Source organism: Saccharomyces eubayanus, chromosome XV (genome assembly GCF_001298625.1).
Source record: "Saccharomyces eubayanus strain FM1318 chromosome XV, whole genome shotgun sequence".
Taxonomy (NCBI): Eukaryota; Fungi; Ascomycota; class Saccharomycetes; order Saccharomycetales; family Saccharomycetaceae; genus Saccharomyces; species Saccharomyces eubayanus.
Genome location: NC_030974.1, coordinates 694,665 through 711,475, shown reverse-complemented (window position 1 = coordinate 711,475; position 16,811 = coordinate 694,665). Strand labels below are relative to the sequence as shown.

Genomic DNA, 16,811 nt, shown 5'->3' with positions numbered 1-16,811 from the left:
AAAAGTAGACAACAATGACGGAGAAACTTGTTTTTAATATATTTTATTGTAATAATAGAACCAAAATACATATCACTTTTCCGTATATCAAAAAATTTTAGAAGAAAACATTCGATTAGAAAGGGAAAAACGATTAAAAGATACAAAATAATAGAAAGTATAAATAAAGGATAGAAGAAAGGAAGTAATGGAAAAGGAAAGTAAGAGGAGGGGAGTGAAGAAGAGTGAAGGTATTCATATTTCGAATCTGCCACTGACAAATTCGTCATCCATGTGTTGGTCGCCATCAAAATCGATGTGTGAATTGCTGTTGTTCATGTTTTTCTCTTGGTTGAATCCATCATTGATGTCTTCGTCCCCATCATCATCGATAACATCTTCGTCTGCGGGTAGGTTTGGATTTCCTGGGATGAAGGAGCCCGGCTCCATAAAATACGAGTTTTGCAAAAATTTGCGGTTGTTATTGACGTGTTCATCGATGGCAGACTCATCGACAAAGGTAAATCCGGCAAACTTGGCTTGCATGGCTGGCGATAGTGGTGTAGCTGTCATCATGGGCTGGTGTTTGTTCATATACGAGGTGGATGCCGTCGTGAACTCCGGGTCAAAGTTTGAGGTATCTGTTTCAGAAACCAAATGTGGCTTAAAAGGTGGTGGGATTTTCTTCTGCTTCAATGACTCCCAATCAATATCGGCGAAGAACGGATGGGCGCGCAGTTCTCTACCATCATCGATGGCACCCAGTCTATGCTTGGGGTTTCTGTTTAATAGGCCCTTGACAAATGATCTACCTTCTTGTGACAGCACGTCTCTGGGGAACTTGACTTTACCGAAGGCAATTTTTTGGTACATTTTTTGATTATTTTCTGCAAAAAATGGGGACCAGCCACAACACATTTCGAATATCAATACACCTAGAGACCAGAAATCGACCATCTTGGTGTAACCAGTTTCGTCCAGTAATAATTCTGGTGCCAAATATTCAGTGGTACCACAAAAAGTATTAGTTCTATCTTTTAAGTCAGCCTTGGAAAGACCAAAATCACAAAGAGCGATATTACCGTTCGCATCCAATAGAATATTTTCGGGTTTTAGATCTCTGTAAACAATGTCATTATCGTGTAAATGCTCCAAGGCTAAGACTAATTCAGCAATATAAAATTTGGCTCTATCCTCTGAAAAGCGGCCCTCTTTTTGTAAATGCCAAAATAATTCTCCACCACTCATATAATCCGTGACCAGATATAAATCTGCTGGAGTTTGGAACGAGAATTTCAACCCAACAATAAATGGAGATGATTTGGATGCGGTGGTGACCAAGATATTTCTTTCGCCAATCGTATGGGCGATTTCATTTTTTTTTACAATAACTTTTTTCGAAAGAACTTTCATTGCGTAAATCCTTTGAGTATCTTTCTTTTTGACCTGATAGACTTGGCCAAAGGTCCCCTTACCCAGTAGTCGAAGAACTTCAAAATCTTGCGGACCATAATGTCTTTTCTTTGTTTGTTTGTAGGTCCATTTAATTAAGATATCTCCTGACACGTTTTCATCGATAACACGAGGCTTTAAAATATGCCATTGGTTTTGCGAAGCGTGTGCCAGATTATGAATTTTCGGATACAGTCTAACTTGGCCTAAAAACATATGGTCGTGAGCAGCGTCATAAACAGATATGTCTAGTTCCGAGTGAGATCCCAGAACATCGAACGTCGTTTTGTGATGCCATATTGGATGTGAATTATCAGTCATTGGGTCGTTTGAGGAACCCGAGGAGGAATTAGAGGAGCGCTTGTTGGAATCAACAGCCGTGGAAGAAGAGTTTAGTTGATCCAGCTGGGAGGATGATCTGTGTGTATAAAGGGGTTTTTTCTTTAAATGCTCTTTTATTGACGGTAACTTAGAACCGTTCCACCCACTGTTATTATTATGATGCTGATTATTATCGTTATTATTATGCTGGTTTGGATTATGCTGGTTTGGGTTATTGATACTGTTATGACTAGTGCCTAATGATTCAGGACCATTGGAAATGAACTCTGAACTTTCAAAGGTACAAACGACATAAGGTTGAGAACTCTTTGATCTGGTAACCAGGTCACGAGCCTCTATTATTGTCACTTCTAGTTTACCTCTGGGAACATCAGTATCTGGACCGTAGCCTRAAGTAGCTTCTCGTTGATTTATTGATAATGAGGAAGTGGAAGACAGTAAGCATTTTGTGGTAGAGCTTGAAGAATAATTATCATCTTCAGAATTGCCACCCGTGCTAGCGGTTGCATTCCCAGCGTTGGCCTCCTCCTGTAAAGTCGTAATAATTGTGGGGGCGTTGTTATTGTTACTGTTGTTGTTGTTGGCAGACGAAATACCATCATTCATCGACTTCATCTGGAAAAGAACGTTTTCAGAAGTTATCCCCGTAGTGCCCATCGCGTATAAGTCCTGACTAATAGCTGTGGTGGGTGTTGCTGTTTGCAAAGTAAAGTTCGTGAAAAGGGTGCCGCTATTTGACGACGTGCCGGTGCCAGTTGGCACTAGCTTACTTGGATATCCGTTGATATTACCAGTGTTGCTGCTGTTGTTATTCCCATTATCTGGGCCATTTGAATGTTGGTGTTGAGGGCCGAAACCGGCACCGGAATTCTCCTGGTTCGATGATTTTGAAGAAAAGAAATTCATCATGTCGTGAATTTTAGCTCTATTACTTATCTATAGGTCTGACTTTGTCCGGCTGATGCTTCTCCTGAATACTACTATTAATAGCCAAGTGCCTTTATTAAATGGATGCCCTAAGGTTATGTGAGTGCGTAAAATTTTCGATAAAAAGCGAAGAGGGGCAAATTAGGAAAAAAGGGCCACGAATGATGTAGATACTGGAAGAGAACAGAAAGGAGTGTAAGCAGGCGGGACTGGTTCAATACTACTAACAGTAATTGTAGCTATGTCCAGTGTACTTGCAAAGAAAACCGAAAAAAGAAATGAAAACAAAAAAAGAAAGAAAGAGAATATAAGCGACCAGCGAGAAGGATGAGCTGAGCACAACAATCTATGTTATATTGGACCCGTCGTATGAATTAAGAATGCCTTAAAGGATCGGAATATGTAAAGGAAATTGTTATCGCAGATGAACCGATTCATCCTTTACAACATCAGCCGAAACCGATGAGAAACAGATAACAAACGAATAAGCTTTTGATTAGGTTTATGGTTTAGAGCGAAATTTTTTTTTTTTTTTTTTTTTTTTAAAAATTCTAGTGAGGGTAACGAATTTCGTTTATTATTATTAATTGTTACTGGAGGTATTATATAAAGCCTATTGCGGTCTATCTATGTGTGATTTTATATAAGGAGGAGGTTTAAGATGGGTGTGCACTCTAGCATGAGTTGTGCTTGGTCGTTGACCCCTATGCCCCCTATTATGAGTGTGCCTTGCTCTTCTATGTCGGTGGAAACATGCATAAAGTTGTGTTTCTCAATTTGGACAGTTCCATGTCGGGGCACTATACGTCCGTTGACGGCCACCACCCGGTAGAGAAACACGGAAGAATACAAATCCGCCGTGGTATCGCACATGTGGGAGTAGGTGTCTCGGCGGGAGATGTCTTGGAACGTTGATGCAGTGACTAGGTCGCCGTAGTAGTCACTTTGGTAGATTTGTAGTTTTTCGATCTTTAACCTCGACCTACTTCCAAATGTTCCAAACGTGATCGTTCCGTTGTCTGCAATTGAAGGATTCTGTTCGTGTACTCCAGGAAGGTCGAAGAGCAGTTCGAATATTTCAGTGGTGGGCTCGATCTGACACGTACTGAACTGCGGATTTGACCATCTGCTATAGAACGCAGGTTCTAGCTCAATGGCACGATAGTGTTGCATGTGTGAAGGCTTTATCAATGTAGCATTGTACCGGCTATCGATCTCGAACAGCCGGCTGTATTTACTCAGCAACGGAGAATACCAGGTGTCGTGATCACTTCTAGGACGGGGCATTATCGGACATAAGCCGGGAGCTTCAAAGTTGGTTTTGTTATTAGGAGTCAAGTTTGCAAGTTCCTCTTCCGGTTGTTGTGAAAACACTGATCTGGCAAATCCCACAATTCTTTGGCTTAGTGTACTTTCTTTAGCTTGAAGCTCTCTGTCTCTTTTATAGCAGGTTTTTAAGTGTGACGAATAAGTAGAGTCGCTGAACTTAGCGTCCCGTTTATACTTGGATCTCACCTCTTGGGGCAGCCACATAGGATGGGCCTCGGTACTGAAAACTACATCGCTCCCGCTCTTATGCAATTCGTTGCCTTCGTCAAATAACAAATACAAATACTTCAAAGTTTCACTCAGGACAAATGTTTCCATTCTGTCCTGTAGTTCGCCCGTGATGACATTTTGGAAACCTGCAAATCCACACTTGGACTTGAACCGCTGTTTTAGATCCCTTAATAAGTGCACACCGACATTCAAATAGAATGGATCTTTAGTAGCTCTATATAGGAAGTAGGTTGATTCGAAAAACTCCGGCCGTAACGGGTACCATTCCAAGGGAAGGATAGCCTTCAACGTAACCGATAGCGGTTCCGTTGGTGAAAGTGGAGGAAAGATTTCTGTGGGGCTGAAGTTCCATCTTTCAGGGATACCGCCAAAAGTGTTCCATATCTTTAGAAACAGTAAATGCTTAGCGATGGCATCATCCAAATCACCAGCAAGGACTTGCAAGCCGGGGAAAAATGCACTTAGCGAGTCTATCCAAGGGACAAATATTTGGCCCGTGTCAGCCAATACATTGGCAAAAAGCCAATCATTTCTACAATTTGTTTTCAACGATTCGTATGCCACGTTCCAGACATTCATTAATTCTGCATCATCAAATAGTACGGCACCCTTTAAGGCGTATTCGAAAAATGAGTCGATGGAAGCACCTATCCCGGTCATGGATGTATATGGAGWCAACTTTTCCGGGTGAAATGACATGGGCAGCAAATCCAAATCGGTTCTGAGCGACCATATCTTATCAAAGGCATACCTGGTCACTTTTTCATATTTGGAGTCACCTGTCAGGTAAGACAGAATTGTGAATTCGAACATAGGGCACGACATGGCTGCGACATTGTTCTCTGTCACCAAAGAATCCGTGAAACCGGGAAAGTTGAACTTCCATTTAACGTTGATCCGTGGTACAGGTAACCCTGTATACGTCAAGTATGCAGGCAAAAGCCTATCCGCCATATTCTGCGCCAGGCGCAATAACGAGCCATCATATTCATGGCCTAGATAGACCGCCTTTGTGCGGTCTGTGGCATAAAGATGTGAAGAAAGCAGAGATCCGAGAACACGTATGCTAGTTTCGAAGACTTGCACCGTAGAATCGACATCGAACTCCCCGTTTGGAAAAGTTCTTTCAACGAGTCGAACCGCTTCCCGAAACCGTGGCATGTCTTGCAACACAGCTATAGTCGTTAAAGAGTCTATGAGCGTGATAGTGAAATTGCCCAATATATCGTTGGTCACGTGGTCATTGAGGTCCTCAAAGTTTCTCTTCTTGGGCACGCAAGAAATGGGCCTCACCTCATCAAATGGATATCCATGCTCCAAATAACTGTCGAACCCAAAATAGAATAACTCCTTCACCTCTTGCTTGTAAGCCTTGAGTTCTTTAGCAGTGAATGAATAAGCATAGTCGTAGCACGCTACTTGTTCTATTCGAAGGAATGATACTAGTAACAGCCATAACCAAGAAACCATCCTAGAGAAATCAGCTCATGGGAATACAAACTCATTATTATTGTTCTTGATCCATTCTCACACGTCATCAAAAACGCGTTCTTCCTTATGGCTCGCCATTAATACCTGCTAAAACACGCCAATGGTAGGCCATTACCCGTACTCTCAACACAATAGAGAACGGAAGTCACCTTGCACTAATTCGCAACTATGGCGCTAGTCCTGAGTTGGTATAGCATCATGCTACAGGCATATTAATGTGTACGTCAACTTTTATAGCCATTTTACGGTGGTGTCTCTTTGCACTAATTCTTCAAGACGGTACGTACATCCACACCTTTCACCCAGACATATTCTCTAGAGGTTTTTTTTTCATCACGCCGAGAGAGATTATCCTTTTCTTCTTTTTCCGTCGGGCCCGCAGCACAGGTTTCTTCTCCTTCTAGGGTGGACCGGCCATTCTCCAAGGGAAGTCGTCGTGGGCCTAGCTTCCCTAGTCTCCAGCCCGCTCTTTCCGGAATTTCCCATCGAGCTCCACTAGACCTGTCTGGGCTCTAGGCAGGAAACTGTTCCCGTTACCGGTTCGATGCAGTGGTGGAAAGTTTCACCTACTCTCGGAATTTGCCAAACCAATGGATGGATCCCGGGTCAGGTTTCGTATGGTTTGGTTAGCGCAATGGCATCGTTTCTACACTCCTCTACGACTTGGAGGTCTTTGAAGTTGCTTCACTTACTTGGTCAATAGAAGAAGTTGTTTGGAGTTTAAAAATTTTTGTTATTGTTTTCTTCCCAATTACGTCGACTAAGTATAACAATAGATATACCACTATTGAGAAAAGATGGCTAGAGGACCGTATGTTGATTTTAAACTAGAGGAGTGCGATGTGTTGCTATACCGGATATGAGTTTTTTTTATGAATATGAGCACAGTTCCAGGTTGTGCGCTAGGGATTATTACATTGTGGTTATATGGAAGAGGGTAAATTCCCGTCTCTGTTAAAGAAGAAGAAACTCCATCCGCATGAAGCAAATTGATAAGAGTCCAAAGTTTTACTAACAAGAATACGTTTAATATTTTCGAAATATTATTATTACGATTTTCCATACAGAAAGAAGCATCTAAAGAGATTAGCAGCCCCACACCATTGGTTATTGGACAAGTTGTCCGGTTGTTACGCCCCAAGACCATCTGCTGGTCCACACAAATTGCGTGAATCTTTGCCATTGATCGTTTTCTTAAGAAACAGATTAAAGTATGCTTTGAACGGTCGTGAAGTCAAGGCCATCTTGATGCAACGTCACGTCAAAGTCGACGGTAAGGTCAGAACCGACACCACCTACCCAGCTGGTTTCATGGATGTCATCACTCTAGATGCCACCAACGAAAACTTCAGATTGGTCTACGACGTCAAGGGTAGATTTGCCGTTCACCGTATCACCGAAGAAGAAGCCTCTTACAAATTGGGTAAGGTCAAGAAGGTCCAATTAGGTAAGAAGGGTGTTCCATACGTCGTCACCCACGATGGTAGAACTCTAAGATACCCAGACCCAAACATCAAGGTCAATGACACCGTCAAGATCGATTTGGCCTCTGGTAAGATCACCGACTTCATCAAGTTCGACGCTGGTAAGCTAGTTTACGTTACCGGTGGTCGTAACTTGGGTCGTATCGGTACCATTGTTCACAAGGAAAGACACGATGGTGGTTTCGACTTGGTTCACATCAAGGACTCCTTGGACAACACTTTCGTCACCAGATTGAACAACGTTTTCGTCATTGGTGAACAAGGTAAGCCTTACATTTCTTTGCCAAAGGGTAAGGGTATCAAGTTGTCTATTGCTGAAGAACGTGACAGAAGAAGAGCTCAACAAGGTTTATAAACATTTTAACCAGTGTTATCTGCCCCCCTCTTCCTTTCGTCTTTTTGTTTAATATAAATAAATTCTAAACCAAAGTTATATATATATTTGCTATATATATACCAATTATAAAAAAAGTGACAAGCATATACATTCATTCATATGTTTATGAAAAATGTTTGGCCAGTGCGCCTCAGTGAAGACGAAAGAACAAAACTGCAATTGCCGATGCAAATGGGCTTTTTAAGTAGTATGCATAAAATAAATAATAATCATTGAGATCTTTTAGAATTGAGCAAAGTAATTACGCAGCAATTTTTTGGTGGATTCGCCGCCATAATGAGAACAGTCGTTGGTGGTCAGGTTCTTCATGCGTAGGTCTAAATTATTGATGATAGAATTTACGGCGTTCAATACGTCAAGCTCCATAAATGTGTAAAAGATAACGTGTACCATTTTCAATGGATCCTCTTCTTCTTCTTCTTCTTTTGACTTCTTCATGTCCTCACATTGAACCACGTTGGGAATAACATATTCCCGCTGTGAGTTATGAGGCGTGTCATCACCATGGCAGCCAAAATCATCTTCCGTAGTGTAGCCTTCACTTAAGTTTGGATTTTCAATAAACGGGCACTTTTGGAAACGGTTAAACTGTTGATGTTGATGGAGAGATGATGGTATGCCCAGCGAAGCGATAACCGGGCCCTTATTTAAATAGTTTTCGACCTTGGAGGCAACTACCAATGGTACTGTGATGAAATGCCAATCGTTATTGAACGGCATTACTATGTATTCTGTATCTTTTGTGAATGGGCCTTTATAAAGATCATATCTTACAGAACCAGTGTTTATCAAAATGAATCGACTCATAAAGGGTTCATAGTTTTTCGAGGGTATCAAATTAGGCAGAATTTTATGGGTAATCAAGTGATAAAGATTCTCTTCAGAGTCCAAGGGTCTTGTTGCCACATAATAGGTTTCAGGTATATACCCCAATTTCTGATTCAAGTTTAATTCATGACGTAGATCATTTATTAGTCGCGAAATCGTTTCGCCTTTTTTTAATGATGCTGAGGTATCTACGTCCGTTGCAACTTTGCTCAAATGGTGTTCGAATGAGTCTTTATTAAAATCGATATATCTTCTTGTGAAACTAGGATTATCCTCGTCCATTGCATTTGTCGTATTTATTGATAAGAATCCGACGGTTTCTGCAAATCTACCACTTTGCAAACAAGTGGACTTCGAGTCCAGTTGCACGAAATCTCTGATATGAGTGTGACCTCCAAAATATTGTATAACAGTGTTTGGATAGTGCGTTCTTAATAAAGCATGGATCTTATGCATTTCACGCTCTGTGGGATCAGTAGCAGGCAAATGGCCAAAAACAACAATCAAGTCAATATCGCCCTCCTTGTTTGTCTCGACCATATTTTGAAACCAGCCCTTCTCCATTATTTCTTCCAATGGGGGTGTTACAATGGCTCTGTTATTAGCTCTTTGGAAACTAAACAAAAACGACATCGCTAAAATTCTTTGTTTTTGTATGGGAGTCTCAAAGGTGACAAATTTATTTCCAAAGGGAACTCTCTTACCATCGTCTTCAATGAACTCCACGTTACTACACACATACTTGTCTTTGAATTTAGTGGACTGTGAAGTTCCTCTATATTCCAAAATAGCACTTTCAGCTGTGTACAGTTCATGATTGCCCAAGGTCAAAAGGTCATAGTCCAGCATATTGAATATTTTCGAGCTGCGTAAGCCGGGAGGCCAAGTAGCGTCACTCAAACCGTTACCGTCTCTTTTGTCACCAGTATCGATGACTATTAGGTCCCTGGATAGTTGTGTCAATTTGTTCCTGAAAATATCTACAAATGAAACGAAATCCCCCCAATCAGCATCATAGTTGGCTTGTGTCAAATGGGAACCCAACCAACCATGTGTATCTGTTGTATGGACAAAATTTATATCTCCTATATGGAGGTCTCTCAATTGTACGTCTTGTGATGGGCTCCAAACCGCCTGTTGATGCTGAAGTGGCTTCGAAAAGACTAGCCCTGATAGAAGTGCCAACGAATGCACGAAGGTTGGTATCATCCTAAAATGTTGTGCTACTCTGTATTACCTGTATTATTCTTCTGTTTATGTTGTTATTGTTGACGGCTTGAGGGGAAATAAGCTTATCGGCTTTGTCAATTGGCGGCTAGATAGCAAAAGTGCGAGCGATTAATAAAGACACTAAATCAAAAAAGTATTATATTTTGCTTTCTAATATGGTTATTATGATGTGCATGCGTTGGGGAAGCGATTGGCAAGTTCTGTTCTCATCTGTAGCAATGTTTCTCGTTTTTATTCGTAGGTTTGGGTTGGCTCTTGAGAAAGATTTATCTTGAAACAGCAGTGACTGTACAAAATAATATTTGTACCCGACACGCCTGCCGTTAAGAATGTGAGCAAATTTAGCCTACTTTCTAGTTGTGTTTGATAACTTGCTATTTTGCTTGATTTTTTTCTTATTGGTTTATTTTTTATATTTTGTTTCTTCCTGGTTTATTTTGGTATAACAATAAATTATAAAAAGAGAACAGTATATTAAATGATACTATGCCTTGCTGAAGGCGGCTTCAGGATGAAGATTATTCACGTTGGAGCTGAACTACAACAGTGTATAATACTGAACAGTCTTATCAATCATGCTAGCAATGACTACATCAATTCTGTCAAGATATAACGTTAAAAATGCGTTAGACAGTTTTGTGAGTTGCAGACCACGAATCACTGAAACAAACGATGAGAGAGCTGGAGAAGTGTCTGGATCATTCCCATGCCAACCAAGAATTGCCATATGTCGTTTACCAAAAGTCTAATTATGAGTAAAACTTTCAGAAAGGTCTTGTAAATTACAAGAAAACCAATGCTGTGTCTCATAGAGAAATTTTCGCATGCCATAGATATCCTACATGATCAGTTATACCAACTTTGTCTTTTAGCAAGCATAGCCTTATTGTAAGATTACACACGGTATTTCCCGAGAAGTGTGAAATTGTTTGACTATCCGGTTTAGCCTACCGTCAAGGAAAAGACAACTACGTTCGATAGAGTTGTACCACGATATAGTCATCGTGCTTGGAAATCTAATCATGAGCTATCCGTTTTCAGCACAACTCGGGTACTACATCTCATTGATAGTTGCTACGATAACAAGATTTTACCATATAGATAAACCAAATCAAGTAATTTTCGATGAAACTCATTTTGGTAAATTCGCATCATATTACTTAGAAAGGACGTATTTCTTTGACTTACACCCACCGTTTGCCAAATTAATCATCGCATTGACTGGATATCTTTTCAATTACGATGGAAGTTTCAAATTTGATAGTATTGGCGATTCTTATGACATACCAGATCATGCGCCGCCTTTCGTTGCATATCGCTCTTTGAATGCCACTTGTGGTGTAATTACTGTCGGTGTGGTCTACAAAATCATGCAGCGTTTAGGGTTCAAGCCATTGACTTGTAGTACTAGTGCTTTGTTGGTCGCCCTTGATAATGGGCATATTATCCAATCAAGAATCATCACTTTGGATTCTATCTTGGTTATGTGTATAAGTTTGACCTTTTACTCTTACATCAGATTCCACAAGTGTCAATCCAGGGCAGCGTTTACCCGTGAATGGTATACCTGGCTTTATCTTACTGGTGTATCACTTTCCCTGGTTATATCAACGAAGTATGTCGGTCTCATGACATACATGGCAATCGGAACCTCTGTTTTGAGAAACTTATGGCGTATCTCAGATATTGAGAGGAAACTGAGCAAAAGAGTTGTAACAAGACATTTTTTTAAGAGATTGAACGGATTAATATTTGGACCTCTCATTATATATCTATTTTGGTTTTGGGTGCATTTCACAATTCTAACCAAATCTGGCCCCGACGATGAATTCATGTCAGTAAGATTTCAAGAAACATTGCTCAATTCAGCGGTAGGTCACCCACAACTAAACTATCACGATATAGTTGTCATAAATCATAAACAAACGAATACATTTCTCCACTCTTGTGATGTTCAGTACCCTTTAGTTTATGAAGATGGTAGGGTATCAACAGAGGGTCAACAAGTTACTTGTCACGCATTCAATGACACGAATAATGAATGGGAAGTCATACCCACTAAAGTTTTTTCACCGGTTGATAAGATTCAGCCTGTTCTTTTGAACGATACAGTTCAATTGAGGCACGTAAAGACAAATACGCTATTACTGACACATGATGTTGCTTCACCCTTAGACGCTACGACTGAAGAGGTTACTACAGTTTCCTTTGATGCAGGTATGAACGACTTTTATCAGGAGACATTATTTCAATTGAAGCCTATTTTATCTAATGATGTGGGACTTAAAATTAGAGAGAAACGTACACCTTTTCGACTTTTCCATATTGACACCGAAGTAGTGCTTTGGACACATAACGATACTTTGTTACCGGAGTGGGGGTTTGAACAGCAAGAAGTTTGTGGTGTGAGGAAAGCCAGGTCATTCGAAGACAATTGGATTATTGATCAAATCTTAACGGAACATGAACAGGAAGATCACGATAATGGTGACGATAAATTATTGAAGGAGGTACCGTTTTTTGACAAATGGTCAGAATTACAAAAATCTATGCTGATACATAACAATCTGATCCCTAAATACCATCCATATGCATCCGAACCATATACCTGGCCTGCGAGTATATCAGGAATATCGTTCTGGTCAGATGCTTCGACAAGGAGGCAGATATATTATATCGGAAACATAATAGGGTATTGGTTTCAAATTATCTCGATAATGCTGTACTGTGGTATCATCGTTATGGACCAATTAACTAGAAAACGTGGAGTTTTCATCTTGAAAAGAAAGATCAGGGATAAGCTGTATGGTCCTTTACTATTTTTGTTCATTTCGTGGTCATGGCATTATTTTCCATTTTATTTGATGTCACGGCAAAAGTTCTTGTACCATTACTTGCCAGCCCATTTGATTTTGAGTTTATTTGCACCTGGGTTATGGGAAATACTATTAAGTGATTTCAAGAATGTAGACAAGTCAAGAGAGGAGGAACGTGACGTTCAATCGGAGGACGGTCCAAAAGTGAATGATACAAAATTATGTTGCATATTTGGCATTTTAATAGCCATGCTATTTGGATTTTTCTTTTTTTTTGCACCGTTGATATATGGTAATCGTGGACTGTCACCCATGCAGATACAGAATAGAGAATGGCTTGACATAAAACTGGACTTCGAGGAATAATTTTTCGCCTTTTAGTTATATGACGTATATGTATGTAGCGCCGGTTTTTTTTTTTTTCATTACAAAAGATATGGAAAAAAAGAAAAGGAATCGAAAAGCTACTTAAAAAGCATATAATCAAAGGATCAATAACGACAATTACCAACAACAGTAGCTAGGGGAAAATGTCACCACTAAAGAAGACCATTCCAGAATTTTTAACTTACTTAAAATCGCTACCGATTTCAAAAACCGCAAGCGGCGACATTTTGACAATATGTGTTGGTAATGAATCAGCAGATCTAGACTCAATTGCTAGTGCGATAACTTATTCATACTGCCAATACATTTACAACCAAAACTGCAATTCTGAAGAAAAATGCGGTTTGACTATACCAATCATCGACATTCCTAGGGAAGATCTTAGCCTAAGAAGAGACGTGATGTACGTCTTAGAGAAGTTGAGTATTAAGGAGGAGGAATTATTTTTCATTGAAGACCTAGTGAGCTTAAAGAAGCAAGCCCCTAACGGCACTAAATTGAACTCATACCTAGTAGACAACAACGATGCTCCAAAGAATTTGAAGAATTACATAGACAATGTGGTCGGAATCATAGATCACCATTTCGATTTACAAAAGCACTTGGATGCCGAGCCTCGAGTTGTCAATGTTTCCGGAAGTTGCTCCTCGTTAGTCTTCAACTACTGGTACGAGAAGTTGCAAGGTGACCATGAAGTGGTGATGAATATTGCTCCCTTTTTGATGGGCGCCATCCTGATAGATACCTCAAACATGCAACGCAAAGTCGAACCAAGTGACAAGCTAGCGGTCAAAAGATGTCAAGAGGCCATCAATCGTGCGGCCGATGAAGTGTCGGCCCAAGGCTTGCAAGACACCAGCGTGTTTTACAAAGAAATGAAATCGAGAAAGAACGATATTAGAGGGTTTTCAGTTAGCGATATCTTGAAGAAAGATTACAAGCAGTTCAGTTTTCAAGGAAAAGGCCGCGAAGGCTTGGAAATTGGTCTTTCATCCATTGTGAAGAGAATGTCATGGCTGTTCGGCGAACATGACGGGGAAACAGAATTTGTCAAGCAATGCAAGAGGTTCCAGAACGAAAGGGGTCTCGATGTGTTGGTGTTATTGACATCATGGAGGAAAGCCGGCGTTTCACACAGAGAACTAGTCATCATGGGTGATCCCAAGATGGTACGTGCGCTCGTTGAAAAAGTCAGTGATAAACTTGCTTTGCAACAGTTCGGGGGCGATTTTGACCAAGGCGTGGCGATGTTCAGGCAATTGAACGTCGAAGCCACCAGGAAGCAGGTCGTTCCCTATCTCGAAGAAGCGTACTCTGAAGTAAACTGATGAGGGATGTTATATGTATGCTTTATTCGGTTTATGTAGAACCTATATAGATAAGACAGTGATTCTATACACCACTTTTTATTTGTCTTGGCGTTCTTCCGGCTGGTCCTGCTGGTCTTGCTGCTGCTCCTGCTGTCTTAGTCTTTCTTGTCTCTGCTGCTCTTCCTCCATGGAGAGACGCAAGGCCATTGCCAGTTCTGGGTCCATTGATGGATCTACACCGAAGTCCATGAACGTGCCATTAGCGTCAGAGTCGGCGCCAGCCCCGCCAAAGGCGCCCATGCCGGAGGAGCCCTCTTCAAGAATTATAGGAGAGGACGCGATGTTCTCGTACAGCAGTCTAGGGCCGGGCACCACGGTCAGCAAGTGACTAGTCTCCTCCTGAGGGTCGTTCACCGCGGCAACAAACTCGTCCAACAGTTCTGTGTTGTGCTCGATCTCGCCGAAGTTGATAATGTCCACAGCAACGTTGTTTTTCTTCAGCGTCTTGGCCAGTCTAATCAATTCGTCTCGAGCGTCGCTTATGGGACTGCATACGAACGCCACGATTCTCTGGTGCTGAACCTTATTCTGACGGTGCTTCAAAGTCAGCTGGGCAATCTGCAGCGCAGTGGCCAGATGCAGCTCGCCCTCGACCTGCGTATCGTGCAAACCAGCAAGAATCTTCCCAAACTCGGCCGTGAACGTGGACAGCACCCGAGGGTTGGCGCCTGCACCAGAGATGAGCCCCACTGTGTTCTCGGGATTACTGTTTCTCTTGGCCTGGAATATGAACTCCACGGAGTCGATCTGCGCTTCGAACCGTGTGCGAGGAAAGTCCCCATTGCGAGAGTACTCTGAATTGTCAATTATCAACACTGTAGCTTCCAATACCATTCTGTGTGCGCTTGCTGCTGTACTCTTTGCTGGCCTCTCCACCTTTCCCCATGAATTAACCGACTGATACAAGTATGTATATATGATAGTTGTAAATTCGGTGGCGAAAACCCGCTTGGCGGAAATCACCCGGCAGCCATAATAACAGAACTTCAACTTGTAAGCAGCAAACAAGCAACATCATAAGGGCAACAAGGAACAGCAGCGAGAGCAATTGCAATGGAGCCAGCACTCAGCGCAGAAGAACGCCAGCGGCTGCGCAGCACGGTGCTGCGCACCATGCAGCTGCAACGTATGTCCCAGTTTAGATCTACTCCATCTTCCAGCTCTTGGTACTAACACCCCTCCTCAGTCGAGACCACAGAACAACACATAGACGCCATCAAGAAGCACACGTTGGCCAAGCTCGACCTGCTCCAGCAGGCCCCCGCAGTATCAGCATCGCAGCAGGAGTTGCTTATCAGGCAGGTGCTCCAGCTGGAGCGGCGTCGTGGAGAGTGACCAGGTCGTATAGTGGACCCTTTCTCGCTTCTCGCAGTGATGCACCTAGTACTGATCAGCGGGCATTCGTTGGTTTTAAAGGAGCGTGTTGGAGCCCCCCACTCTCTGATTTGTTTCTTATTCGGACCTGAAGTTGCACAAGCAAAGCATGAGTTTGCTCAGTAAGGTATTGGTCAGAAGAAGCTGCTTCGATGTGGGCATGAGAAGGACCCCACAATGGCACCCCCACTACTCTACCACGGCGGGCAACACCAGCGTGAACAAGAAGGGCAGCAAGGTAGTGCCCGTGTTGACGGCGTTGGCATTAGCATCGATTTTCGTGAAGAAGTGGTATGAGGACTCGAAGATCAAGAAGGCAGACGCCACCAGCGTTACGGTGGACCCGGCCATCTCTGCCTTCCCGAAGCGGATGGGCCCTCCGCAGTGGCCATTTGCGACGCAGTACGAGTTGCTTGGGAAGGGCGTGCGGTGTGTGTCCTCCATCACTTTCAAGGCCTACGGCCTGGGCATCTACGTGGCGGCAGAGGACAAGCACTTGGTCGCCGAGGTGCTGGACTCAAAGTTCCTGTCTCAGGCGTTTATCGACATCGCGGCTCCCTCATTGCCGGCAAAGACACACCAGGAGAACCTGCGTACAGCCTTGGACGACCCTGCCAAGGCCCCGGTCTTGATCAATAACCTCTTGGACAGTGGGATCAGGCTCATGGCCAAAAACACCCCAATAAAGGCGGGGTCTTTCAAACTGCTAATGGACGGCACCAGGAAGAGCATTCTAAAGAACCCGGACTCGCAGACCCAGGACAAGGAACGACTGGAGGCCGGGTTTCAAGAACTACACGACTGCTTCAGGAGTGTGAAGGGGCTTGTAGCTCGGGACGACGACTTCTTCATTGAGTTGAACAAGGACTGCTCTCTGAGCCTGTCCTACTACACCAAGAAAAGGGACGAGTTCGTGATACTGGGTACTGTCAAAGAACCTCTCATCGGGAAGCTCTTATTCGCCCACTACCTAGCCGGCGTGGACCCTCCCTCCCTGGAAGTTAAACAAGAGGTGGCGGACGCGCTCGTATCCTTGGCCTAGGATAGTTCTCCTACATTCATATACATATACATAGCAACAGAGGCTGCAGTTATATACTTCAACACCACTTTTCTTGTTCCAGTTTTTTTTAAAGACCTCCCCCTCAAATTGTGGTAGTGCCATATGCTTTCC

The 16,811-nt window shown here is 42.4% G+C and overlaps 9 protein-coding genes across 9 annotated transcripts; 5 read left to right on the top strand and 4 right to left on the bottom strand.

The window, feature by feature from the left end:
• Positions 1 to 234: 234 nt before the first annotated feature.
• SCH9 (serine/threonine protein kinase SCH9) lies at positions 235 to 2,682 on the bottom strand (the record flags this gene model as incomplete). Its single annotated transcript, XM_018365728.1, has 1 exon — positions 235 to 2,682. One exon carries the CDS (start codon positions 2,680 to 2,682, stop codon positions 235 to 237), a length of 2,448 nt encoding a protein of 815 aa, XP_018221983.1.
• Positions 2,683 to 3,339: 657 nt separating this feature from the next.
• MNL1 (alpha-1,2-mannosidase MNL1) lies at positions 3,340 to 5,730 on the bottom strand (the record flags this gene model as incomplete). The annotated part of the gene is made up of 1 exon (XM_018365727.1): positions 3,340 to 5,730. One exon carries the CDS (start codon positions 5,728 to 5,730, stop codon positions 3,340 to 3,342), a length of 2,391 nt encoding a protein of 796 aa, XP_018221982.1.
• A 1,269-nt stretch (positions 5,731 to 6,999) lies between these two features.
• RPS4B (40S ribosomal protein eS4) lies at positions 7,000 to 7,590 on the top strand (the record flags this gene model as incomplete). The annotated part of the gene is made up of 1 exon (XM_018365726.1): positions 7,000 to 7,590. One exon carries the CDS (start codon positions 7,000 to 7,002, stop codon positions 7,588 to 7,590), a length of 591 nt encoding a protein of 196 aa, XP_018221981.1.
• A 264-nt stretch (positions 7,591 to 7,854) lies between these two features.
• On the bottom strand, positions 7,855 to 9,669 carry SMN1 (Smn1p; the record flags this gene model as incomplete). The annotated part of the gene is made up of 1 exon (XM_018365725.1): positions 7,855 to 9,669. One exon carries the CDS (start codon positions 9,667 to 9,669, stop codon positions 7,855 to 7,857), a length of 1,815 nt encoding a protein of 604 aa, XP_018221980.1.
• Positions 9,670 to 10,712: 1,043 nt separating this feature from the next.
• DI49_2606 (PMT4-like protein) lies at positions 10,713 to 12,872 on the top strand (the record flags this gene model as incomplete). The annotated part of the gene is made up of 1 exon (XM_018365724.1): positions 10,713 to 12,872. One exon carries the CDS (start codon positions 10,713 to 10,715, stop codon positions 12,870 to 12,872), a length of 2,160 nt encoding a protein of 719 aa, XP_018221979.1.
• Positions 12,873 to 13,036: 164 nt separating this feature from the next.
• PPX1 (exopolyphosphatase) lies at positions 13,037 to 14,221 on the top strand (the record flags this gene model as incomplete). Its single annotated transcript, XM_018365723.1, has 1 exon — positions 13,037 to 14,221. One exon carries the CDS (start codon positions 13,037 to 13,039, stop codon positions 14,219 to 14,221), a length of 1,185 nt encoding a protein of 394 aa, XP_018221978.1.
• Positions 14,222 to 14,299: 78 nt separating this feature from the next.
• Positions 14,300 to 15,097, bottom strand: RPN10 (proteasome regulatory particle base subunit RPN10; the record flags this gene model as incomplete). Its single annotated transcript, XM_018365722.1, has 1 exon — positions 14,300 to 15,097. The coding sequence occupies one exon, from the start codon at positions 15,095 to 15,097 to the stop codon at positions 14,300 to 14,302; it is 798 nt and encodes a 265-aa protein (XP_018221977.1).
• A 219-nt stretch (positions 15,098 to 15,316) lies between these two features.
• NBL1 (borealin) lies at positions 15,317 to 15,598 on the top strand (the record flags this gene model as incomplete). The annotated part of the gene is made up of 2 exons (XM_018365721.1): positions 15,317 to 15,389; positions 15,450 to 15,598. The coding sequence occupies 2 exons, from the start codon at positions 15,317 to 15,319 to the stop codon at positions 15,596 to 15,598; spliced, it is 222 nt and encodes a 73-aa protein (XP_018221976.1).
• Positions 15,599 to 15,746: 148 nt separating this feature from the next.
• AIM46 (Aim46p) lies at positions 15,747 to 16,679 on the top strand (the record flags this gene model as incomplete). Its single annotated transcript, XM_018365720.1, has 1 exon — positions 15,747 to 16,679. One exon carries the CDS (start codon positions 15,747 to 15,749, stop codon positions 16,677 to 16,679), a length of 933 nt encoding a protein of 310 aa, XP_018221975.1.
• Positions 16,680 to 16,811: the final 132 nt, after the last annotated feature.